The 27596-nt window shown below is 37.1% G+C and overlaps 3 protein-coding genes across 4 annotated transcripts; all 3 read left to right on the forward strand.

Annotated features, from left to right (window-relative positions):
• The first annotated feature begins 735 nt into the window (after positions 1 to 735).
• LOC133533990 (uncharacterized) lies at positions 736 to 27596 on the forward strand. The gene is made up of 6 exons (XM_061873079.1): positions 736 to 2105; positions 3052 to 3255; positions 4924 to 4986; positions 6075 to 6137; positions 6486 to 7510; positions 27017 to 27596. The coding sequence occupies exons 1-5, from the start codon at positions 1877 to 1879 to the stop codon at positions 6623 to 6625; spliced, it is 699 nt and encodes a 232-aa protein (XP_061729063.1). The 5' UTR covers positions 736 to 1876; the 3' UTR covers positions 6626 to 7510; positions 27017 to 27596.
• LOC133533981 (uncharacterized) lies at positions 9995 to 14497 on the forward strand. 2 transcript variants are annotated; one of them, XM_061873071.1, is made up of 2 exons: positions 9995 to 11024; positions 13771 to 14497. In XM_061873071.1, exons 1-2 carry the CDS (start codon positions 10148 to 10150, stop codon positions 13782 to 13784), a joined length of 891 nt encoding a protein of 296 aa, XP_061729055.1. In that variant the 5' UTR covers positions 9995 to 10147; the 3' UTR covers positions 13785 to 14497. The 2 variants fall into 2 exon arrangements, with proteins under 2 accessions (XP_061729055.1, XP_061729056.1); XM_061873072.1 differs by having other exon boundaries at positions 13780 to 14497.
• Positions 21564 to 22482, forward strand: LOC133533966 (uncharacterized). Its single transcript, XM_061873056.1, has one exon. The coding sequence runs from the start codon at positions 21564 to 21566 to the stop codon at positions 22476 to 22478; it is 915 nt and encodes a 304-aa protein (XP_061729040.1). The 3' UTR covers positions 22479 to 22482.

A 27596-nucleotide genomic window follows, 5' to 3' on the forward strand; every position in this document is an offset into this window, starting at 1 on the left:
TTCACTGACGTCTATTTGGGGTCACTATCAGGACGTACCTTTTTAGTCACAAATTTGACGTTTTACTGACGTCTATTTGGGGACACTATCAGGACGTACTTTCTTTGTCACAAAATTGACGTTTCACTGACGTCTATTTGGGGTCACTATCAGGACGTACTTTCTTTGTCACAAAATTGACGTTTCACTGACGTCTATATGGGGTCACTACAAGGACGTACCTTTTTAGTCACAAATTTGACGTTTTACTGACGTCTATTTGGGGTCACTATCAGGACGTACCTTTTTAGTCACAGATTTGATGTTTTACTGACGTCTATTTGGGGACACTATCAGGACGTACTTTTTTTATCACAAAATTGACGTTTGACGTACGTCTATTTGGGGTCACTATCAGGACGTAGTTTCTTTGACACAAAATTGACGTTCCACTGACGTCTATTTGGGGTCACTATCGGGACGTACCTTTTTAGTTACAACATTGACGTTTTACTGACGTCTATTTGGGGTCGCTATCAGGACGTACTTTTTTGTCACAAAAATTACGCTTCACAGACGTCTATTTGGGATCACTATCAGGACGTACCTTTTTAGTCACAAATTTGACGTTTTACTGACGTCTATTTGGGGTCACTAATACGACGTACTTTCTTTGTTTTAAAATTGACGTTTATTTGGGGTCACTATCAGGACATACCAGCTTAGTCACAAAATGGACGCTTCACTGACGTCTATTTGGGGTCACTATAAGGACGTACCTTTTTAGTCACAAAATTGCCGTTCTACTGACGTCTGTACGGGGTCACTATCAGGACGTACCTTCTTAAGTCATTAAATTGACGTGTCACTGACGTCTAATTGGGGTTGTAATATAATGGTAATTGGGGAATCTTTTGTAAAAACAAGAGACTTGGCAACACTGCCGTGTTGAAACAGCGATTGCAGCGCCGCTACGCCCCGCCGCAGCGGCGTCACAACAACGTTATTAATTTTCGAACAACGAGTCAAAGACGTGCAGGCCTACCGCGAAAAACGAAATTCGCAAATTGAGGGGATCTTTCTCTTTTACTCTCACTAAGACGTCATTAGAGTGACAGAGAAAAATGCCCGCAATTGACGAACGTCGATTTTCGCGGCTATTGCCCTGTTTCACTAAACGTGATTCTTAATATTAGCGTAGTAACTTCTTATAGAAATTTACATCTATTTGGGGTCTCTGTTAGTAGGACGTACCATTTTAGTCACAAAATTGACGTTCTATTGACGTCTATTTGGGGTTACTATCAAGACGTATGTAATCGACAAAATAACGCGTTTCGTTTCTTGATACCAATTTGTCAATCTTGTATTGTAAAATATTTATAAAATAAAAAAAACATTTCCGTTTGTTTCGGTAACTCTAAAGTTGTTATACAGTATTTTTTTTATAGATTTTATAATTAATAACACCAAAACAAGCTTAAAATTGTTATTTTTAGAAACATCAGAAGTTGGAACGGAACGAAATTCTGACATTTTGATTGAAGTGTCATGTGTCATGTATCGTTTCCCTCCTTTTCCGTTTGCCCGGTCTGTTGTGTTGTGTTGTATCGCGTCCGTGGGTGCTGTGCAATTCGAGACTCTTAATAGTACATTACGATACAAGTGCGAAAAATAGGAAATTCGAAACGAGTGGCGATAAATTAAAACACGACCGAAGGGAGTGTTTTAAATCGACACGAGTTGCGAATTACCTATTCGCACATGTATCGTACAACGTTTTACAGTACATATGGCCCTTTAAATGTTCGACACAGTAACGTAATATGCTACTTCTCGCACTAGTGCTATAAAGTAGCCCCATATGTACTGTAAAGGTATATTTTAGTTTTATCACATGATAAACACATACTCAGTGATGAGTACATACTCAGTGATACAATTCAGTGATCAAGACGGCGGATCAATATCCATTGTAAAGAATCAGTGGATTACGCCAAGGCGTCGGGAGGTATTTTGGCCACCCGTCAAGGGATCTAAAGCTTTTGAAAAGGTGTTGGCGGATACCAAAACACCGGATGAGAAATGGAAACGATACTTCATCCAAAGAGTTTTTTGTGAGACTGGTACGTATATATTTATTTTAAGAACCACGTGGATTTTGCTATGGTAAGTCACGTACTTAGAGGTATGGTATCTGGATGCAATATTTCTTGATTTACCGAGAGCTTAATAATGTTGGTGGAAGTTTCCGTTTTCTGTGATAGTTCAGTTTTTCGAAGATAAAATATGTAGAGTCATTGCGTTAATTTCCGTACAGATTATCAATTAATGTAATTGATTTTTAATTTTCTATTTGCGACATATAATTTTATGTAAATAGATTGATATATTGTTTTGACATTAATGATTGCAATAGGTACGTACAAATTTGTGCAGCAAAGTACGTTTATATTCAAATTTCGTCAAGTGGACGAAAACTAGTGCCGGACAAAAACCAACACACCTACATATAGGTAGTATTCTTGTTGGTATATTGAGTAAAATATGTTACGTTACTGTAGGTAATGTCATTGTCACAGCAGTGTTATGGATTTATTCGGATTTGTTATAGTATCTTGTAAGTTTACATATTCAGCAGTAATCTTAATTACAAACAGTATAGCAATAATTTAGTGAAGTTCCGGGTAAAACTTATTACCGGGTAAAAAAAATATTTTCGATTAGTTTAGCGATACACAGACAAAGAGACAGAAAGATAGAGTTGCTTTCACACTTATAATATTAATATGGATGGACAGCTTATGGTCATTTTCATAAACCTATTGCTGAGACAAGTAGCAGCATTTTTGGGATAATTTTACCTTGCATTGTGTCTGTATTAACATGACTTCTGTAGTGTCCAGGTAAATGGATAATTGACTGTACTACTAACCACTTACTACCCTGTTCCTACTCCATCCTACATATTTACCAATAACCTTGTTTTAATTGACTGAGGGATGCATTATGTTGTGTTCATTTATTATTTTTGCATGTTGTGTGTATTTTTTATTTTATTTGCATGTAAAGACGATATAGATAAAGCCAAAAGAAAACTGAAACTGGTCAAGGAGACATCAGACTTACAGACTGAAGCAGAAGAAGAACCAAATTTTAAGCGGAAAAGAAATAACAGATATATTTCCACAAGCGATGAAGATGACGGTCACATAACGCCACCACCAATTAAGAAAAAAATCTTGAAAAACACAGCTGCTGCTGCTTACTATAGAGGTAAGTTGAGGTTATAGCCAACGGGCCATTATTATTTATGAATTAAGTCCCGCCACATTGAACAATTATGATGCTGTAGATACTTGTTGCATGTGTCAGAATAGTAAGAGTAGCATTTTTTTCTAAGGTTTATATTGTCAATATTCAGTTTAGCAACTTCATAGGTGTGCAAAGTGTCAGAATTTACTTCATAACTGCCATTTTATGTTGCTGCTTTCTCATAATCAAACAACTTTCAGCCAGTTTATTTAATGTATTTTTGTCCCATGGTTCTCATGCAAATATAATATATGATATATCAGGTGCTTCCTATAACATTAGAAAATAATTAAACCATATTATTGTAACTCCTCAAACTGATCAACATTTGTTCAGCAACTTTAAAAAATTATGAAATCTTCAGATTTTCTCTTTTTCATACAAATTAAATATTATTTTCAATGTATCTGTTATCACAGTTCTAAGTATGGGGAACCCCCAAAATTTATTGTTTTTTTTTTCTATTTTTGTGTAAACATCTTTTCCTACTCCTCTACTGTTATCTGTCATTTATGCATTCATTAACACGAATATAAGAACATATATAAAAGATTTCAAGAAAAGTCTATATTGTCTATTCCTCATAAAAGCTCTTGTGCTTTTATAAGCTATAATGTTACTGCGATTAAAGGCTACCAACCTAACAAAACCAAAACGAATACAGTTTTAAACTAAGTGCATTGATGCCAACTTACAAAATATTCATTTGGTTGCATAGTAAAAATAATTACTTCATAAGTCAGAAACACGCATGTGACACCCGTAATATAGCAACACCCATAGACTACGAAGACCGCTTAGCGTTGCTTGTTAGTCTCCGTAGGCTACGGTGGCCAAAATTGAGAAAAAACTGTCCAAAAAATTAATTTAGCAAGTAGCAAGTACCAGGGCCTCATGAGTTACGAGGAGGTGTCGCCGACCGGCCGGCCGCGGCCCGGCGCGGGCCGGGCGCGTAACAAGGTATGCTCGCGCGTCTTGGCTATATACTTTTGCTGTAATTTGTTTACCTAAATTAAGATTTATTTTTGTTGACTCGTAGGAAAAATATTGTATGCAACGTTGTATAAGTAGGTCAAAAAATGCTCGTGGCGTATTCCTTTACAATGTTCGCCTACGCCTTCGGCTCCGGCTCACATTGTAACTCACGCCACTCGCCTTTTTTGACCCTTCTTATACAACTGTTGCATAAAATACTATAATGCGGTTCATAGAATACATCTACTTATCAAGTTTGAACAGTATAGCTCTTATAGTTTCGGAAAAAAGTGGCTGTGACATAATCGGACACACAGACGGACCTGACGAATCTATAAGGGTTCCGTTTTTTGCCATTTGGCTACGGAACCCTAAAAATGAAATTTTTGACAAAAACTTATTTTGGTCAATATATATAGCTAGCTGCTTACTGCTTACTCTGTTATATCCATTAAGTGTTTCTTCTAGTAAAATTTATCTTTTTGTTAGAACACTGTTTTGGCATGGAGAGACAGATGGAAGGTTTTTCCTTTTCTGGTATGGACCCTTTAATATCAAGAGTAAATAGATATATTTTGTGTAGTTTTTTTTTTTTTATATAGAAGTATGATATTACAAAGAACTCTCAAAAATAATATGTTATGGTTTGTACAGATACCCGTCAGGCTCAGCCAAACATTACCCGAGATTCCCGGGAAGCTCCTTCAACACCAGAAAGTAAGTAAATCATAATTAATACATACCTAATAGAATATTATTCTTACCAGTAAGCCTAGCACATGATTGGCGCGAGAGTATGTCGCCGCTAGATAGACTACCCATCTTATTCTAACTGTATTAATTACAAAGGGACGGGTAGTTTATTTCGCGGCGACATAACCACAGGTGATTTATTTTTTAGGGTGTCGTACCAAAAAGGTACAAAAGGAACCCTTTGGTGCAACTCTGTCCGTCCGTCCGTCCGTCTGTCTGTCTGTTTGTCACATCGCTATCGATTTGGAATATTATAGTCATCAATAATGCTAACCCAAACACATTGAAAGTGTTATTTTTCTATTTTATTTTTATTCAATATGAAAAATGCCCCATATGAAGAGAGGACAAAATTTCAAATTACTAGGTCTAGTGGGGTATCGTTTCAAAGATCTTAAATGTACATTTCAAAAAAAATTTTGATTAATTTTTTCATAGTGAAAAATAATCATTAATGAAGGGAAATGTAAAACAAATTGTCACCTGAGCCGAAGGCGAGGGTGGCAAACACGCGGGATGGAATGTCCTATGTTTCCTCCCGTGGTGCGCATACTATTTTTCCGCCCAGAGGGCAGAAAAAATATAATCATGCCTATATCTTGAAAACTTTTTTGTCACTATCAAAAAACCTTTCGAAATTAAATTTGCAATTTAACCTCCTTTGCTGGTGTTAATTATACTTGAAATTCGTATGAGATTACACAAAAAACACCTTTTTTTCAAATAAAACAAAAAAAATTGAAATCGGTTCGAATGATAAAGAAAAAAAACAACATATGTACACAGGTCCCGCAAATTAGTTAGCGAATTTGCCGATAGATGACGCTGTACACAATTATACTTAGTATACTTCTGGTCATTAAGTCTTTTGTATTTTTACATGAGATAATTGAAAGTTTGTACGGAACCCTCGGTGCGCGAGTTAAACGAACTCTCACTTGACCGGTTTTTTTTATTTTGGACTGGGTAAGTCGGTCTAAGCGGGCATTGTATTATTAATACTCATAGAAAATAAATATAATACATATTATGTTAATGTTTTTTGCCAACAGAAACCCTCTCATTGCTGAATGTAGTTGACGGGCTTCCTGTCTTGACAAACAGTGTCCTGCAAGGTAAGATATCAATGTTTAACCATCTGCGGTGGTTTGATTTTCATGTTCATGTATGTGTAATATGTGTGTGGTGTTCATTCCTATGTTCATTTCTACAGAGTAAACAGCTATAGCTGGTTTGATATTGCACGCCGTTGTATGGGAACCTTGCACTTTGTGACTATGCGCTGAAACTTGGCATCGTTGATTCTTAGCTGGTTCAAAAGTCTGCCCAGTCTGTCTACTTGGGGTTGTGCACTATCAAACCAGCTACTAGGACGATTTTTAGAAATGACGTATATTCATCTTTATTTATTGATAGGTAGGTACCGGAAAAGTTTTGTATTGTTAATATTTTTGACTTGTCAGATTTAACAGAAGACGGCGAGGGGCGGCTCACTCCGGTTTCACGCATACGTAGTCCTTGGTCGCGAAAAGAACAACCACCGAATCTCGGCAGCGACGTGCCAGCAACGCCATCGTGCGGTCAAGGATTAAAAGGTAGGTAAAGGTACAAGTTGAAACACAACTACGCGTCGCTGATCTCGACTTCATGTCGCCGCGTCACTGACTGGTTTCTATGTATTTCTATGAAATAGCATTCGAACGCGGCTACACGAAGCCAGCGACATGAAGTCGAGCTCAGCGACGCGTCGCTGCGACGCGTATAATGATGTATATCCATCATTGGCGTCAAAAAGGTTAAGACACGCTTGTTGTTCACGGCTGGTAGAACGTTAATACTTTGCCGCTATATTATTTATACATACATACATACATACATTCGGTATCTTACCTGCGACCCATCACTAATAAATCATCAAAAATAATTGAATAATGATGATGAAATGGATATTCCAATGCATGTATTTCCTTTGTTGTTTTTATTATATTTGTTTGACATTTAGAATTTATTCTAGAAACAATCTAGACTAGTATTTTTTATACATTTTTTTTTGTATGACTATATTTTGTGAAAGTTTTAGTATTAAATTTGATCTATGAATTATATTCATTAGTATTATATATGGAATAATATTTACAACATCAATAAATTGCTCTGATAATTAGATTAAGATAATTATATGTAATACTGTCTTACTATTCATAAGTGCTTGTTGCTAGGCCTACATGAATAAAGTATATTTGAATTGAATTGAATTAATACATTATTACATTAACATAACTGTCTTTCAGGTTTGCAAGATACCGTGGTGTCACTAGTGTCACTACTGACCCACATAAAAGCCCAGAATGATATAATCATCTCGATTTTGCGAGAAAAACATACAAGATTGGATTTAAAACCAGAGTTCAAATTTCCCATCAAAACTTCGGAGGAGTTGGAAATTATGGAAAAATTATTAACGTCACAAGAAAACCATGCTAACGTGGTAAGTTTTAAGTTTGTCAATGCGATAGTATCATCGAAACTACAAGCGTACCGAATAGGTATAATAACCGGCATAGCCTCGTAACGTCGTAAGTAGCCGGGTCCACACTAGGGTTCAGAACCGGGAAATCCCGGTCTCGAAAGTACCGGGAATTCCCGGTTCTTTTGTCAGTAAAATGGAACCGGGAAACCAAATTTGATTCCCGGTTCTTTCGGTACTTTCGGGAATTTTATTTTTATTAAGCGATTCATACTACTATTTACTTATTTACTCTTACTTTAATTTTCCACACTTTCTACGATTCAAACATTCAAAACTAACGTGAATAATTCAGCGTTAAAATAAATAACGCGCGAAATGCACTAGATACTCTAGATGCACTGTTGTTTTTAAGGTCCTATTATAGAGAAGAGAGAGCTAAAAGCTCTTAAAAAGCTAAACTTTGGTTACGCCATATTTTATGAATAGGTAGGTACTCGGAAAGAGATATTGTTTTTAAATATTTTTTTGTAAAAAAGTTTAATTTTGTTTTCTTTGAAAAATGTTTAAGATATTTATAAATATTTAAGGAATCTCAGGTGACTGGCTAATTTTTACCATTTTATTGACAGTTAACACTTACTTAAGAACCTAACAAAAACACTGTGATTGATTATAGTCTGATTTATATATAATAACTTACTACTAGGTATGAGAATAGAAAATAGTTTAATTTTGTTGCTTTTGAAAAATGTTTAAGATAATTCTAAATGTTTAAGGAATTTAAAATGACTACCTTATTTTGACCATTTTATTGACAGTAAATACTTAAGATCCTAAGAATAACACTGTGATTGACAATAGTCTGATTTATATATAATTACTTACTACTAGGTATGAGAATAGAAAATAGTTTAATTTTGTTTTCTTTAAAAATGTTTAAGATAATTCTAAATGTTAAGGAATCTAAGATGACTGCCTTATTTTTACCCTTTAATTGACAGTAAATACTTACTTTAGTACCTAACAATAACATAACACTATGATTAATTATAGTCTGATTTATATATAATTACCTACTACTAGGTATGAGAACAGAAAATAGAAGAAAAAAAATCGAATTAAAGTTACTTGAATACAGAATTTTAGTTTACTTTTGAAGCATAACCCTTGTTTTCTATGACAAAAACTAGCAAGAACCGAAAATACCGAAAAAACCGGGAAATCCCGGTTCCGTAATACAAAAGTACCGAAATTCCCGGTTCTCAAAAAGAATACCGGTTCCGAAAACACTAGTCCACACAGAGCGAGCATACGCGCGAGGATATTGCCTCGTGCTTATGGTCGCTGTGTGGGCCCGGCTAGTCCCGTGTTTTTAGGAAGCAGGAGTCATAACTGCCGAATCTACTATTTATGAAGTACAAACTAGTACGTTTTTAGGGTTCCGTAGCCAAATGGCAAAAAACGGAACCCTTATAGATTCGTCATGTCCGTCTGTCTGTCCGATTCTGTCACAGCCACTTTTTTCCGAAACTATAAAAGCTATACTGTTCAAACTTGGTAAGTAGATGTATTCTATGAACCGCATTATGATGTTATCACAAAAATAGAAAAAAAAACAATAAATTTTGGGGGTTCCCCATACTTAGAACTGAAACTCAAAAAATCTTTTTTCATCAAACCCATACGTGTGGGGTATCTATGGATAGGTCTTTAAAAATGATATTGAGGTTTCTAATATCATTTTTTTCTAAACTGAATAGTTTGCGCGAGAGACACTTCCAAAGTGGTAAAAAGTGTGTCCCCCCCCCCCGTAACTTCTAAAATACCAGAATGAAAAATCTAAAAAAAATATATGATATACATTACCATGCAAACTTCCACCGAAAATTGGTTTGAACCAGATCTAGTAAGTAGTTTTTTTTAATACGTTATAAATGGTATGGAATCCTTCATGGGCGAGTCCGACTCGCACTTGGCCGCTTTTTAATTTAATACCCAAGTTTTAATACCTATGTGTTTCTTAGCGAGTGTCAGGATGACAGGACCATATATTTATAACGAATGTTACTCCAAGTTTTAGTACCTTTTTAGGGTTCCTTACCATAAAAGTACTAAAGGAACCCTTATGGTGCCACTCTGTCTGTCCGTCCGTCCGTCCGTCCGTCACATTGATAAATATCTCGAGAACTACCTAAGCTATCGATTTGAAATTTGGAATAGTCATGATTGTCATGAAGAACGCTAACCCTAACACTTTGAAAGTATTATTCTTTAAATTTATTTTTATTAATTGTGGAAAATGCCCAATAAGAAGAATAATTATGAAAGGTACAAATTAGGTACTAAATCTTTGTCAAAAGTTGGATTCTATCGATATAACCCCTACAACTAGGGGGAACTGGACTTGGTCCTATCAACCTGACGTCAGAATGGCTGACCACTTTATTTTCAATATTTAGAGATTTTAAGTTAAGTACAAATTTTTCGATGTCAGGTACTGTAGTAAACGTAGATATAACGCGCGGCTGCGCCCGCGCCGGGCAGTCATTAAATAGCTACGATACTATCGATACGTGTGTTTGACTCAATCCTCCCGCTATACCGTTTACAACAGTGGCGACGACAGTGCGAATTAGTAAAACGCGTGTTTAAATAATGGCCAAATTAGCAGTTGGTTCATTAACAGTTTTTAACCACGAAGTTCAAGAGTGGTCACTTTATAAAGATAGACTGGAACAATGGTTCCTAGCAAACGATATCGGGGAGGACGACAAAAAGAATAAGCGGCGGGCAATTCTTTTAAGCAACTTAGCGGAATCGACCTATAGACTCGTGCGTGATTTAGCTTTACCCTCCGTAGTTGGCGAATTACCGTACAATACAGTGATTGAACTTTTGGACAGCCATTTCAAGCCCAAGAAATGTGGATTTGCAGAGAGATTTAGGTTCCACAGTGCTACACAACGTCCAGGCGAGAAACTAACAGAGTGGGCCGCTCGCGTGCGTAGTTTGGCAGCATACTGCGGGTTTACTGCGACCACTTTGGATGAAGCTTTACGGGATCGGTTCGTTTTAGGAATGGCACCAGGGCCTGAGAGAGATAAGTTATTCACGAGGAAGATGGACGAGCTGACGCTGAGCGCAGCGTTAGATATAGCCGAGAACATTCGTTGTGCCCGTACTGGCTCGCAGCAAACTTCTTCGCAGGCTTCACAAGCAGATGCTTCGGGCCAGGAGCCCTTACAGGTGTTTAAGGTACAAGCGACACCGGCACCTAAGCGCGGGGCGGCAGCGGAGGCGCGGCAGCAAGCGTCCGGCGCGCGCCCATCAGCGGCAACAGGAGCGGCTAGCTGCGCGGCCTGTGGTTACACGAATCATCAAATTGAAACGTGTAAATTTACGCGTTATAAATGTAAGCAGTGCGGTAAAAAAGGGCACCTGAAAAGGATGTGCCCCTCAAAAAACGTCGGTGGACAACATTTTATCGAGTGTTGCGCGGACGGCGAGGATTGCGACATTTATGATGATGACGGTAAGCATAAACTTATTTGCAATATCCGCACATATCGGGGCGAACCTATGCGGGAATCTGTTTTAGTCAATGAGATAAAATTGGATTTTGAAATTGACACCGGCTCGGCTGTAACGGTCATCTCTGACCAAGTCTATAAGCGGCATTTTTCACAACTTGCCTTAAAACCGAGCGCCACCATTTTGCATGTTTACAATGGAAGCCCGCTTACAATCCTTGGGGTCCTAACTTTGCCGATTACATACCGATCACAATGCCATAACATTGATGTTTTTGTAGTGCGAAACGGTGGGCCCCCATTACTTGGTAGGGATTTTATTTGCCGTTTTAATTTACAAGTCGCCTCGATCAATAAATGTGAAGATATTCTAGAGGAAATAACGTCACCTTATCCTAACTTATTTTCTGATAACTTAGGGTGTTGTAAATATATTACAATAAATTTAGCTGTAAAACCAGACACGCAACCCATTTTTCGCAAAGCTAGGCCGATACCGTTCGCCCTCCGCGAGCGGGTAGGTAAAGAAATCGATCGTCTGGTCGGGTTAGGTATTCTGGTGCCAGTAAAATCATCAGAGTATGCCAGTCCGATAGTACCAGTTTTGAAACACGATAACTCCATAAGACTTTGTGCAGATTACTCGGCTACTTTAAACAAGCATTTAATAGTAGAAAAATATCCACTACCAAGAGTAGATGAATTATTTAGTAAATTGCACGGCGCGAAATATTTTTCAAAACTGGATCTCTCGCAAGCATATAATCAATTTCGATTAAGTGAGTCTTCACAAATGTTAACTTGCATAAATACGCATAAAGGTTTGTTTAAATATACACGTTTAGTCTTTGGATTGTCCAGTGCGCCAGCGACGTTTCAAAGGTCAATGGAGACACTCCTGTCCGGTCTTGACGGCGTATTATTATTTTTAGATGACATTTTAGTCGTTAGTAAAAGTAAAGAGGAAAATTTAAAATTATTACATAAGGTGTTCCGTAGACTAGAAGAAGCGGGGTTAGTTTTACAGAAAGGGAAATGTACCTTATTTCAAGAAACTGTTTCCTACTTAGGGTTCGTCATAGACCGCCATGGAATCCATAAATCTCCTGAAAAAGTTAAATCAATATTAGAAGCTAAAGTTCCAACTAACTGTTCAGAGTTACAATCATTCTTAGGTATGGTTAACTATTATAGGGGTTTCATAAAGAACGCGTCTTCAATTCTAAGCCCATTGCATAAGTTGTTAAAAAAGAAGTTACGTGGGAGTGGACAGAGGAACATCACAATGCGATTATTGCTATTAAAAACGCATTGACATCTGAAAATACCTTAGCTCATTTCAACCCTGAGGCGAAATTAATTTTGACAGTTGATGCGTCACCTACAGGCCTGGGAGGAATTTTATCACAACTGGAAGGCCAAATAGAAAGACCAGTGGCTTTTATATCGCGTTCACTTACTTCGGCGGAGAAAAAATATAGCCAATTGCAAAAAGAAGCCACAAGTATAGTTTTTGCTGTACGAAAGTTCCACCAATACTTATTCGGTCGTGCGGAACCCTTCATCCTTAGAACGGACCATAAACCTTTACTGTCAATTTTTAACCCGGATAAAGGGGTCCCTGAAATCACTGCGAACCGGTTACAACGTTACGCGATATTTCTGTCCGCTTACAATTTTAAAATTGAATATGTTTCTAGCGCTCATAACTCCGCGGACTATTTGAGCCGAGCGATTATTGAAACCCGTCGTGAGAACAATAGCCCTATAGATAAGGCGACATATATAAATTTCGTGTGTGAAGGTGAGCAGTACTTCACGATAAACGATATAAGCCGAGAGTCTCGCAATGATGCTATTCTTTCATTAGTAATGGGGTACGTACAAAGTGGCTGGCCGAATAAGGTCAGTGACCCTTTAATAAAACCATATTATAGTTGTAGGCACGACTTATCGGTCGAGCAAGATTGCTTAATGAGGGGTCATAAAATTATTATTCCTGTTGGTTTGCATAAGCAAATTTTAAGTGAATTACATAAAGGTCATTTCGGCGTGAATAAAATGAAGTCAGAAGCGCGAGAGCGGCTGTGGTGGGCCGGTCTGTCAGGTGACATTGAGCGCTATGTGGCATCGTGCAGCGTATGCAATACACTCCGCGCCGCCCCACCACGCGTCCCTCTGGTGCCCTGGCCTTACCCAGCTGCTGCATGGCAACGAGTTCACGTGGATTTTTTAGGCCCACTCAATAATATGGTGTTTTTAGTTATCGTAGACGCGTACTCGAAGTGGGTCGAATGCTTTAATGTTACTTCCGGTTATGGTTCGCGGGTGGTCATTGATAAGCTTTGCGAAGTGATGGCGCGGTTTGGGCTATTTAATACGATTGTCTCGGACAATGGCACGTCCTTTGTGTCATCGGAATTTAAAGAATTTTGCTCGCGTAATAAAATCGAACTGATTACTGCGCCGGCTTATAACGCGGCCAGCAATGGTCAAGCGGAGAGCTATGTAAAAATAATAAAAAAATCGATTAGAGCTATAATTATGTCAGGGACTAGCCCTAAAAATATAAATATTAAATTGCAGGATTTCTTGTTGCGTTACCGGAATTCTATTCATAGTACGACTAACAGATCTCCCGCGGAGGTGTTATTCGGACGTAAACTAAGGTGTAGCCTGGATTTGCTCAAACCTGCCGTCTTATCGCCTTCCGACCCAACACTCGATAAAGTAGTCAAAGAAAAACAGTGTTTGCAGCGTGAATACTACTCTGGTAACCGTCATGTAGAATTCGAATTAGAAGAGTCAGTGTTAGTGCAAAGTGTAGTAAATAAAAAGACATTCTGGGTACGTGGTGTTATTGTGAAGAAGATAGGCCGGACATTATTTTTAGTAAGAATTTCGAACTCTGGTAAATTAGAAAAAAAACATGCCAATCAACTCCTCAAATATAGGGGGAGGGAGTGTACAGCGGATGATCTGGAGAAGCAGCCGACTAATTCAAGCATTAGAGAGCCGGAGGAGGACGCAACACCCGTCATCATTTTTGACGAGCAAGTACCACCCAAGCACGCAGGTCAGCGCTGTCGCACGCTCAGTGCAGTCGAGCCAGAATCTGCAGCAGCGGTACCTGGCCAGAGCAAGCCTGCGCCAGCACCGCCATCACCGGCCGAACCTAACGACGGCACTGATGCGTTCTTGTGGTCGGACTGCCACGAGAGCCTTGCCACGGGCGCACCACCCGTTGCAACGAGCGCATCACCCGGTGCAACGGGCGGTTCCGTCGCCGACCAGGCAGTTGTCGATATCCCGGCAGAGAGGGAACCTTACCGGGAAGGATATTTGAAGCGGAACAAAAACATTGTAGACTTTAAGAAGTATTTTTAGGTTAAGGTGGAGGGAATGTAGTAAACGTAGATATAACGCGCGGCTGCGCCCGCGCCGGGCAGTCATTAAATAGCTACGATACTATCGATACGTGTGTTTGACTCAATCCTCCCGCTATACCGTTTACAACAGGTACCAAATAGTACAAAAAATTGACACTCAACGAATTGTACACAGACAAATTGGTTTTTATACGATTTCAGAGAAATACCAACCCGTTATTTTATGATCAGTGATCGGAATTGGTAGTGCCATTTCGCGGGACTTCGGTGCGTAAGTTTAGTATGGATATAGTTTTTAACCCCGGGATTTGATATGAAAATGTAAAAGTTTGTGTTTAGTAAAAAATGTTTTAAAGAACCGCGGACCTATAGGATAAGTTTTATCATCCCAGAATATATGCTATACACAGTGAAGTAGCAAATAAAAAAAATGGATATCGATTGATGAAACGACAGACTTTTTAGGCAGATATGTGGTCCATTTCTTGGTGAAGCCTTTGGATGCAACTGTTTCCTCAAAAACTTATTCAGTGGCATGTAAAGTGCTAGCAGTAAAGAATGGGGAGACTATTGCTAAGTTTGTTACCGACTGCTTAAAAAATATTTGGGGTTAATCCTTTGAAAATTAACTCGATAATGTGCTTCTATTATGTACTGATAGCGTTGCGTATATATTGAAGTCGGGGCGAATTTTAAAAAGTGTTTTACCGAAAATGAAACATATTACATGCTTAGCTCATGCTCTGCATCGGATGGCAGACCAAATAAGATGTCAATATCCGGATGTAGACACCCTGATCGCTAATTTGATAAAAGTATTTTTAAAGTCTCCTAGTAGAGTGCAACTGTTAAAGGAAATTTATCCAAATTTGCCATTACCTCCTAAGCCAGTAATTACTAGGTGGGGTACCTGGCTCGCTGCAGTGTCTTACTACTTAAAGTACTTTAATGAAATAGATACGGTCTTGTCACGATTAAAAACTTCAGATGCATTTTCGATTAAAAAGGCTAAACAAATGCTTAAAAACCCTTGTGGTGTAGTATATAATTAGTACGTAAGCATTGCATATATAATCGTGTAACCTGCCTAATTAGATCAGAATAAATCATAATCTTCATCGGAGCTGTTGTTTCATTAACGCCGTCCGTACATGGCGACCCTGCCTTTTAAGGCAGCGGTATCGTTCCGCGAGTGCAAGGTTGAATTAAGATGTGAGGACTAAATCGACTAATACTATATGAACTATAGTTGAAATCAAAAACAGTGTTTTGTTATAAATCGAACAATTACAATGGAGCACGTATACAGGTTTTGAGGCGTAGATGGTGTAAATTCGTTAATAATGACGCCACGCTAGTGTTGTTAAGATGGGGTCAGGTACATCTAAACCATAGGAGGTAATTATCGCCCAGACAGCGTCGGGAGGCAGCAACGAGGCAAATGCCACAGTGAAGGATTTGGCATTCCATATCAGCAATACAAATATTATCCTGCTGACCATACTTATCATCATTGGCTTGATTTTTATATACGGACTGTATAAAATATACTTGAGATGCCATATAAGAAGATAGTCCGAAGGGAAATTAACGGTCACGTGGCCTTCAGGCGATCATTTGGACGGGGAAGGAAGAGCGAACCGACGGAGGAAGTGTAACGGAATGGTTTTTTTTTTTCTTCAATATAGACCCAGTGCCCTCTACGACGTAGGTGCCACGCGGGTACTGAGTGCAAAGAAAGTGAAGTGAAGTTCAGTGTTTAAAATGTAAGTTAGTAGAGTTAATTTTATGCCTTAGATTAACTATTATACGTATAATGAATATGAAGCGTATCATATTCTTTGAGTAAATTTGCAATGCTTCAACAACTTATAGATTTATATGATGAATTAAACCAATTTAAGCAAAATCTTTTTAAATTAAGCCTTGAAAGAAGAACAAGAGAAAAGTTAAAAGAAAAGCTAATTACAGCTAATGAGTTATATGATACGTTTTTAACATGTTGCAAGGTGATAGACATTAATATTTTGAAAGGAGATGTTAGCCCGGATACAAAAAATAAAAAAATAATAAAAAATAAAATAACTTTATTTAGCTACATGATAGCTCACAACTGCTTACAAGTAATAAATGATACAAGGTGAACTTACCATTGTAAATAATTTATAAACAAGTTTTAAGGTAAATGCAATGAAACATTGAGTAAGCGTCATCTGATCCCCGTACTAGTAAAAACTGTATCACGGTGGATCAGGATTCCCCTTGTCGTTGTTTACATTAATGTGTAATTATTATAACTATTTAATATTAATATAACATGACTTTTCTTATCGTTAGATATGAGGGTAAGTTAAAGTTAAACATAAAAGAAATAAAACTGTTGGAAGTAGCAGACAACTAATTAGTTCGCGACAGTCGCACCAACGCAAAAGGACGCATGTCACTAAGGACTAGCGCTAACATACGACCCTCCGCTGCAACGCGGCACGGCAGTGCGTATAACTAGTAAACAAGTAGTATATGCAAAGCAAGCCGATCAACTTATTAAGGATAAATTATACTATTAACCAATAATTACGCTATTATTTGCTATTGACTCTTCCGATTATTTAACTAGGTGAGTATGTGTAGGGTTGGTAGTGTATCAGTTTGTTTTATGTATTCATGTGGTTGTATGTGTGTGTATGTGTGTGTGTGTGTGTTTGAGTGAGTGTTTTGTGTGTGTATGTGTGCCTGGCCATTTACTTAGTAATTAGTTGTTCCGTGTTTTCATAGTTCAGTGATTTCATGTATTTTTCCAACATCAATTTACAGGGATATCTTGTAAGTTGTCGTAAATTTATCTTTTTGTTTACTTTGTTGTAAATAGTTGGACCTAGAACAGTTATGAATCTCTTAGCGAACTTAGTTTTGCATTTAGGAACCACGTATACAATGTCATGTCTTCTTCGTGATGCTGAAAAAGCTGGTTGATTTTTGTGTTGCGTCAGAAGGAGATGTTTAATAAACAATTGCCTTACTGTTAGAACACAGGAGTCATTGTAAATAGATGTGGTTGGGTAAAGAAAGTTTTTAAATAACATGACTTTTAATACCGCCCTTTGTGATCTCTCTAGCTTAAGCATGGTCGTTTTAGCTGCACCTCCCCAAATATTGATGCAATAACATATGACGGACTGGCACAGTGCATAATAAATTGAGATTAAGAGTCTCTGGTCACACACATGTCTTAACGATTTGAAAACGTAGATCATTTTCCGAACTCTGTTGGTAAGACTGTTAATATGTTCTTGCCAGCGAAGGTTTTTATCTACTTGTAAGCCTAGATATCTTATTGATGTAGTCTCAGTAATCACATGGCAGTCACAGATTCTATTCCTATCACAGTCTACATGAGCCTTGATGGATATCGTATCCTCTGCAGGTCGATATTTATCTCTTATACTGAAATTGATGAGCTTAGTTTTAGTTAAGTTAAGCGTAAGTAAATTTTGAGTTAGCCATTGTGTGACTAAATCGAAACCCTTTTGAGCAATATTATTAACTTCTGACCAAGATTCTCCGTAAAATACTATCACAGTATCATCAGCAAAGGTTATTATTTGTGCGTTGGTGAGTTTAAGTCTACAGAGATCGTCTATATACACGAGAAAAAGGGTTGGCCCAAGGACACTGCCCTGAGGCACACCATAATTAATAGGTTCTTCTGTACTATATCTGTCTCCCACTCTTACTGCCTGAGTCCGGTCGGTCAAGTAGTCCTGGAAAAGTTGCAACGGTAAACCACGTATTCCTTTATTTTCTAACTTTTTAATAAGTAGTGGGACAGAGACAGTGTCGAAGGCTTTTTTCAAGTCTAGAAATATGCCAGTTGCCTTTTTATTTCTGTCAAGCTTGTCCACAAGAAATGACGTTAGTTGTTGTGCTGCATCAGCAGTCGACTTACGCTCTCTGAAGCCATGTTGGTTAGAACTCAATAGATCATTATTTTCAAGGTAATTTTTTAATCTTTTGTTAATGATTTTTTCCAAAATTTTAGCTATTGTGGGTAATAGTGAAATAGGCCTGTAGTTTTCGACGCTGTCTCTGCCTCCAGACTTAAAAATAGGTACAACTATTGACTTTTTCAAGGCCTTTGGAAAGTTGCCTGTCTTAAAGCAAAGGTTGCATATAATTGTTATAGGAAGGGCAAGACTATTAAGTGCCAGTTTTAGAAAGTAAGAAGATATTCCGTCCCATCCAGAAGAGTGAGTATTTTTCAGGGATAAAATTGTGGCCTTTACTTCTAGCTCATCAGTTGGCAATAGCGCCATTGAACTTAACGGAGTATTATATGCAGGCATAGTCTCAACTCGATTAGACTCAGATAGCCGAGTGCCAGTTATAATATTAGTCGCTAACTCTTTGCCAATATTGGTAAAGTAACTATTGATATGATTTAGAGATTCCTGTGGTGAGGATTTCAACGTCAAAAGATGCGCCTCATTACTATCAGTCCTATTAAAATTGCAAATATTTTTGATTATAGCCCACTGTTTTTTTACATTTCTACTGTGTTCCCTTATTAAAGATCTCTGATATGCTCGTTTTAGGTTTTGTAGCATACGGTTGCATGTGTTTCTGTACCTTTTGTAAGTTATTCTAATAATACTATTATCTGGATCCTTTTTGAGTCGTTGGTGGAGTTTATCCCGATTCCTTAAACAGCGGACAATACCTGGTGTTATCCAAGGCTTCACATTGCGTTTCCTGTGAGACATTTTAATTAATGTAGTATGTTTTAGTAGAGTGCTGTTGACGAGGTGCAGAAACACAGTAGTAACAATATTAACGTCCGTTCCGCTCAACATTGTAGCCCAGTTAACTAGATCCAATTCTGCTATTGCCGATGCGTAATCAACTTTTTTATGTGTTTTTGGTATATGCGATTGATGTACATGTGGTTTGGAAAGTGATATCATGACTAACGAGTGATCAGTAGTGGAGGAATCGCAGACTATTGTAGTATTTTTTAATTTTGTTTTAATCATACAATGGTCCAGGCAGTTACAACCTCTAGTGGGGAGTTTATGAGAAGGTAACAGTCCGTGTGACGCCAGCATATCCAGATAGTCGGTCGATCTATTGTCTTGTGTATTTTCAATTATATTTATGTTAATGTCACCTATAAGAATGATGTTCTGGTATTGTTTTAGTTTCTGCAATAAGGAATCAAGAGACTTAATAAAGTTATCAGTTTGTCTAAAAGATGGAGGCCGATAAACAGAAATAATAGCAAATTTTTTACCGATTGTTGTGACAAGGCAGTTTGCGTCTTGGATTGAATCAGGTTCGGTTGTTTTAGACGATATGTCAGTCCTTACATAGACCACCACACCGTCATTTTGATTTAGAATACGGTTTGTAGAAAAAGTTTTATAGTTAGGTAACGAAGGCAAACAAGTATCGTCGCTTAGCCAACATTCAGATAATATAATGACGTCAATATTAATGTCTATTCGCGTCAGTAGTACCTGTAGATCATCGAAATTGTGCTTCAAACTTCTTATATTTTGAGTCATAACTTTCAGCTGGTGTGCAGAACTAGTAATACAGTAGAAGCTATTAACGAATTACGGAGTAAAATTGAAAATATATACAACGTGTCCCAAAACTCAACGATAAGCCGGCACCAGAGGATGGAGCTGCTTATGATTAGTCGAGAAAAAATAAGGAAAAAAATATATCTCAATTATTTTAGAAATTACAGAAAAAAAAATGAAATTCATTGAAAATCGACATCCCTAATGGTATTTTTAACGACCATGTCTACAAATATTCAAATATTACTGTTTTTTATTTTGTTTTTGGAAACTTCAGTAGCCCTGCTATCTAACACAGTTCTTAAAAATACCAAAATACATGTAGTTTTTACACAAAAAATAATCAAAATTCATTTTGTCCCTACAATTTTGAAAGATTGTTTCTTACAGTCCACTTTCAATCACCATGGTGTAAAAAAATAGTATCGACACCACTATGGCAATTATTTTCAAAAGTTGACGCAACTAACCAAGATTCCAAAATGGTATAATACTTTGGGAAACCTAGTCACAACAAAAAACAACGAATTTTTAAACAAGAACCGACATTTTTAAATGTTGATATTAATCACTTTTGAAAAGGGTTGTTGTTGCAAGTTTTAAAATTTCTATGGAAAATGTGGGTAGTTAATACAATTTTCAAGTCAGTACACTCTGATCCTTTGTTCGCTGTGCACCGTTCCGTATTAATTGATGTGGCTCTCATACTAACAACTCTTGGCTTCTACTAACAACCCATAGCAACATTGGACGAGCTTCGCCAAAAAATCACACAAGCTGCGGATCATATCAATGGTAGAAGATATGCACGACGGATAAAACGATCATTTCTAAGGCGATGTCATGTCTGTATTAATGCCGGTGGCAGGCAATTTGAACATTTACTGTAGTATTAATAATGTAGTAAATGAATTTAAAAAAAAGGAAAAAAATTGTACCATTTCTTTGCATTTATTCAACATTTTTCAACAACAAAAATCCTTTTTTGGGTACAGTAAAAGTGATTACCGCCAACATTAAATAATGTCGATTCTTGTTTAAAAATTCGTTGTTTTTTTTTGTGACTAGGTTTCCTAAAGTATTATACCATTTTGGAATCTTGGTTAGTTGCGTCAACTTTTGAAAATAATTGCCATAGTGGTGTCGATACTATTTTTTTACACCATGATGATTGAAAGTGGACTGTAAGAAAAAATCTTTCAAAATTGTAGGGACAAAATGAATTTTGATTATTTTTTGTGTAAAAACTACATGTATTATGGTATTTTTAAGAACTGTGTTAGATAGCAGGGCTACTTAAGTTTCCAAAAACAAAAAAAAAAAAACAGTAATATTTGAATATTTGTGACATGGTCGTTAAAAATACCATTAGGGATGTCGATTTTCGATGAATTTCATTTTTTTTCTGTAATTTCTAAAATAATTGAGATATATTTTTTTCCTTATTTTTTCTCGACTAATCATAAGCAGCTCCATCCTCTGGTGCCGGCTTATCGTTGAGTTTTGGGACACGTTGTATAATAAAATTCAATATTTTTGTACGAGCAGTCACATTTTAAAGTCAAACACCATGGAGAAATTCGACCTCAAAACTGCGGTCCACCTCTTACCTGTAATGACGGGAGAGGAAGATATTACAAAAAAGCTAATTGATTCTATCGAATTATACAAATCAATGTTAGATCAGGACAGTATTTCTAAGTTAGTTAATTTCGTACTTAAAACACGGTTATCCGAAAGTGCTAAATTGCGAATGGCACAATCATACACAAATTGCGAATCGCTTATTTCAGACCTTAAAAATAATTTCCTGACCAAAAAGTCAAGCACAGCTATACACAGTAATTTGATGGAAGCAAAGCAGCATTCACTTTCTATTGATGAATTTGGTACAAAAATTGAGCAATTATTTGTCGATTTAACGGTTTCTCAAGCTGACGGTGATCAAAATGCGTATAAGGTACTGAAAACCGTCAACGAAAAGTTGGCAATAAAAAGGTTCACCGATGGGTTGCGGAACCCAAACTTAGGGCTCATACTCTCAGCTAGGAACCTTCCAACATTAAACGACGCAATTCAGGCCGCAAAGGACGAGGAGATATCGTCCACAAGAGGTATCGACGAGCCTTCAATCTTCGTCAATCAAAGAGGTTTTCCAGGTCAATCGTACCACCCACGCGCAGGCCGTGGTTTTTACAGCCCGCGTAGGGGAATGACCAGCAATATGGACATGCGGTATTCGTACGACAAGAACCGGGCCTTGCGAGGTACGTACGCTCAGAATAATATTGGTCGCGGGTTAAGTAATCCGAGCCGAGGATTCTATAGAGGCAGATCCGGTTACTCATTTAACCGGGGGTATAGTAGGCAGCCAAACATATATGTAGCAGAGGAGCAGGAAACCCAACCTTCGACATCTAATAATGACAATCGGGAAACTCAAAATACATCTGAAAACCCGAGTTACGATTTTTTTCGTCCCTAAATCGATATATGCATACAAATATGACAGCGCGCTAGAAGTAGTAATCGGAGAAGACACATTCCAACTATTAGCAGACACGGGCGCCGCCATATCGGCCGTGAAATACGAAACAGTTGTACGACTAAATCTTCCAATCCAAAACGAAGTCGTTTCTATAATCGGTATCGGCGGAGATCGTTATACAGAAGGTTTTGTTTATATAGACTTTACTTTACATGGACACCGCCTGCGTCATAAATTCCACGTTCTTCGAGACTTACCTTGCGGTCCCAGTGGCATATTAGGACGAGACTTTTTACGTAGATATAACGCTATAATAGACTACGAGCGTAATAAGTTTTCCTTAGACATAGATAAAATAGGAAAATTAACGGTACCCCTGCAATTAGAATTATTAGATACGAATAACTACTTAACTATACCGCCGCGATGTGAAAAAATATTTTTTATAAACACGGAATTTATTGAAGATTGTATGGTTATTCCAAATGAACTCTGTAATGGCGTTTTCTTGGCAGGAGGACTATGTACACCCAAGGCAGGCAGGATACCAATTCAATTACTGAATACAAGGGATACAGAAGTACATCTTAACTATTTTAGACCAGAGGTAAAAAGTATTAGGCAATATGAATTATGTGCATTTGAAGGTGTAAAGGTTACCGGAGATAGGGTGCGTAGCATGTTTTCACTTTTGGAATTATCGCACTTAAATAAAGAGGAAAGAACTTCAATTCAGAATATTTGCGCAAAATATTCTGACATTTTTTATATACCTGGCGACACCTTAGCTCCCTCTAAATTAGACCCACAAAATATTTATTTAAAACCTGATGCGACCCCTGTTTATGTAAAGCAGTATAGGTTACCACATTCTCAAAAATCAGAACTAGAAAGCCAAGTACAAAAAATGCTACGAGAGAAAATTATCGAACCAACACATAGCGAGTGGTCTAGTCCCGTACTATTAGTGCCCAAACAACCAGATTCAGAAGGTAACAAACGATGGCGGTTTGTAATAGATTTTCGTAAATTAAATGATCGGATAGTAGATGATAAATTCCCTCTTCCCAATATTAACGATATATTAGACTCTTTGTCCGGCTCAATGTATTTCAGTCATTTGGATTTACATCAAGGATTTTTCCAGCTTAGCTTAGATGAAAAAAGTAGACCTTATACGGCCTTTCAGGCACCTTCAGGCCAGTATTCCATGACAAGGCTCCCGATGGGCCTCAAGGTCAGTACTAGCTATTTCTCAAGAGCCATGACCATAGCCATGTCTGGCCTTAATTATGAGAAATGCTTAATTTATATGGATGACCTCGTTTGTTTCGGAAGAAATTTGGAGATGCACAATAAACATCTCATGGAAATTTTTAGTCGGCTACGTAAATTTAATTTGAAATTAAATCCGAATAAGTGTGAATTTCTAAAGAAGGAAATTTTGTATTTAGGTCATATAGTTTCGGCGGGCGGCATTAAACCGGACCCGGAAAACGGTTAAAGTTTTACAGAAATACCCGGAGCCACAAAATACGGACGATGTAAAGAGGTTCGTAGCTTTTGCAAATTATTATAGAAAATTTATTCCTAATTTTGCTGCGACATGCGTTCCTTTAAATAATTTAACACGTAAAAACGTAACCTTCAAATGGGATGAAGAATGTAAAAAGTCATTCCTTTCCCTTAAGGAATCATTAGCAACACCCCCAGTACTTCAATACCCAGACTTTAGTGAAGAGAACAAATTTATTCTAAAAACCGACGCATCTGGAATAGCAATAGGATCCCTTCTTTGTAACGGAAACGGGCACCCGAGCCGTAGTTTAAATAAAGCTGAGCGTAATTATCCCACCGTAGATAAAGAACTTCTCGCAATAACATGGTCTATCAAATATTTTCGACCTTATCTCTATGGACGACAGTTTATAGTGGAAACCGACCACAGACCACTTGTATATTTATTTAATATGACCAACCCCACAGCAGATTAATGAAGTTTAGGTTACTTCTTGAAGAATATAACTTTATTGTACGGTATGTAAAGGGTACAGACAATATTGCCGCGGACGCATTGTCACGTATAACTTTAACCAGTGACGACTTAAAAAAGATGAGCGAGAATTATATTTCAGTTTTAACGCGAGCGCGAAGAAAACAAATGGAGCAGGAAAGTAATTCCCAGGTTGATAGGACTTCAGATAATAGGACTGATCACCCTAGAGTCGTAGAAGTACTTAAACCTCCTAAAAGCTATACTGAGTTACGATTTTTAAACGAGAACGAGTGGAGAAATATAAGTCACAACGGTGACGAGCTATATAATAATTATGCATTTGATAAAAATAAGAGTATTGTTTATGTTAAGCCGGTAACCCGATCGCATCGCGCACGAGTTGTCTTTGCGAGGGAACTGAGCGAGTTTTGTAATAATAAATCAGTCGACTGTTTATACATTTTTAGAAATAATGAGAACATGACTTTAATTAAAGAGCTAGCTAAAATAATAAATAATATGACGCAATGGTCCGGACCCTTATTGCGCATATTAAAAGGCACCACTCGAATTGACAACCGCGATACACAACGCGTGATATTGAATGACTACCACATGCTCCCGACTAGCGGTCATGCGGGAGTCAGACGTATGTTAAATAATATTCGACAACGTTATTTTTGGCCAGGATTAGACAAAGACGTGGCAGAGTTCGTCAAAAGATGTGACAAATGTCAACGTCAGAAATACTTTGCAAATACAAAGGAGCCGATGGTCATAACAACCACAGGTAACTTTGCGTTTGATAGGTTATTTTTAGATATAGTGGGCCCCTTAGTTAAGGATAGTAATAATTATACATATATATTAACGCTTTAGTGCGACTTGACCAAGTACGTCGAGGCGTATCCGCTTACATCTAAGGACACTATCTCGGTAGCGACAGCTTTTGTTAATAATTTTATTCTAAGATACGGTATCCCTCGAGAAATAATAACTGACCGGGGCAACGAATTTTTATCCTCTACAATGCAAGAGGTATGCAAACTTTTAAACATAACTCATCTAAAGTCAACATCTTACCATCATCAAACCATAGGATCCTTAGAAAATAATCATAAACATTTAACATCTTATTTGCGTATTCAAACTAACAATGAAACTAGAAATTGGAGTGCATGGTTACCCTACTGGTGTTTTGCTTACAATACGACTGTTCATTCACAAACAAAATATACTCCATACGAGCTTGTATTTGGCAGACAATGTAATATTCCGAGTAATCTTTGTAATTCATTGGATCCTATGTATAACTTTAATGACTATGCCTTTGAATTAAAATACAGATTACAAAAATGTCAATATGATGCAAAATGTAATTTAATTCAAGGGAAATCGGTGCGAAAAACGCAATACGACCATTATATTAACCCTGTAAGTTATAAAGCAGACGATCTGATTTTAATTAAAAATGAAGCGCTTAGTAATAAGTTGGACCCGCTGTATAAAGGGCCATTCGTAGTTGTAAGAGAATCTGACCCAAATGTAATAATAAAGGTTAAGGATAAAGAAGTGTCGGTTCATAAAAACCGTACAAAGTTGTATTCACCCTAGCATGTAATATGAAAGTTTGTTTTAATTTGTAAAAAAAAAAAAAAAAAGAAAAACAAAATTGCATTTTTCTTTTTTTTCCTTTTTTGGTGAGGCGTGTGGTGTAGTATATAATTAGTACGTAAGCATTGCATATATAATCGTGTAACCTGCCTAATTAGATCAGAATAAATCAAAATCTTCATCGGAGCTGTTGTTTCATTAACGCCGTCCGTACACCCTAAAGGAGATTTATATTTTATTCATAAAAAATGTTAATATAATCGAGGTGGTTTTAACTCGTGTACAGGAACGTAATATGTCAATAAATAAATAAATAAATAAATAACTCTCTAGTCTACTAGTTTTCCCGTAGAAAGCAAACTTAAAGCGGCCATATCTCGAAATCCGGATTTAGATACCTACTATAAGAGAGTTCAGAGAAATTATTTCAAAAGAAACCACATCTGGTGATGTTTCGTTTTATAAATTTGCAGTCCTGACATCAGTAGAGGTGCAAAGGTCATTTTATACATATAAATGGATATTAGACGTCAAAATAAATTGATTGACAGTAGAAAATATACTACTACTAAAATATTGAAAAAATTATGCTTTGTTACTATAATTTCAAAGAAAGTAAGGCATAAAAATGTCAATGATGTTGATGTATCGTGTTTTATTTTATAATTATATCATTGTTAATTATAACTGTTAAACGAAAGTAATTTTAAATGAATGATGTATTTATAATGACATTTTTTTTAGTTTTGAGTTTTGAATTTTTTTTTTTGTGAGAAATACGAGTTGGAGAATCTCAAGTCTTATCCATGTTATGTACAGTATTTAAGGTCATTCACCCGAAATGGCACTACCTATTCCGATCACTGTTTATGATCTGCAGTATAGTTAAGTTTGTGAATGTTTTTGTAATAAGAAATATTTACAGGTAGCCTACTTCAAGAGCCTTGGTGGACAGGGCGTTAATAATAAAGTATCTAGAGTTATGAAAGTTGCATTGTCTGACTCTATGGCAAGCAAGTACAACTTTTACGGTAAAAGATCAGACAAGAAGCTATTTGCAGAACTACGTCTCCGGGCGTGTGCAAAACCGCCGTGATGTAGAAGGAACCCACCATCAATTACAATGTCACTACCAGCAAGCTTGTTGTGGATCAGACTCTGGTGAAAACAAAATCGGATTTTAGAAGAAATTCAAAGTGGCGGCCGTGTTTACAATCTTTGACTACGAATTCATATAAGGGTATCTTTCGGATCCTCAGATGTAATTTGTTATCGTGACTAGATCAAATTTTCCGTCGGACGTACCGTTTTTGAACTACAAGAAAAAAACTTAAAAATAGCAAAAAAAGTTCCACAACTTCTGGAATGGAGCAAACTCGGATTACACAAATTTAGGATCAAATAAAGGTATTAAGACGATTTGACTGGCCTCTTAAAATACTTAAAAAGTACCTTGTTAATATGTAGTTTATATGTTATTATTAAACTACTAGTTCCTTGATGTA

The sequence above is a fragment of the Cydia pomonella genome, unplaced genomic scaffold, assembly GCF_033807575.1.
Source record: "Cydia pomonella isolate Wapato2018A unplaced genomic scaffold, ilCydPomo1 PGA_scaffold_30, whole genome shotgun sequence".
NCBI classification, from domain to species: domain Eukaryota; kingdom Metazoa; phylum Arthropoda; class Insecta; order Lepidoptera; family Tortricidae; genus Cydia; species Cydia pomonella.

Bases quoted from the DNA above. Each gene is read 5' to 3' on its own strand.
- LOC133533990 (XM_061873079.1), top strand. From the start codon at position 1,877: ATGATAAACACATACTCAGTGATGAGTACATACTCAGTGATACAATTC. The intron at 3,256-4,923 runs GTAAGTTGAGGT...TGGTTTGTACAG, and splicing joins TGCTGCTGCTTACTATAGAG to ATACCCGTCAGGCTCAGCCA. The intron at 4,987-6,074 runs GTAAGTAAATCA...TTTTGCCAACAG, and splicing joins AGCTCCTTCAACACCAGAAA to AAACCCTCTCATTGCTGAAT.
- LOC133533981 (XM_061873071.1), top strand. From the start codon at position 10,148: ATGGCCAAATTAGCAGTTGGTTCATTAACAGTTTTTAACCACGAAGTT.
- LOC133533966 (XM_061873056.1), top strand. From the start codon at position 21,564: ATGGAGAAATTCGACCTCAAAACTGCGGTCCACCTCTTACCTGTAATG.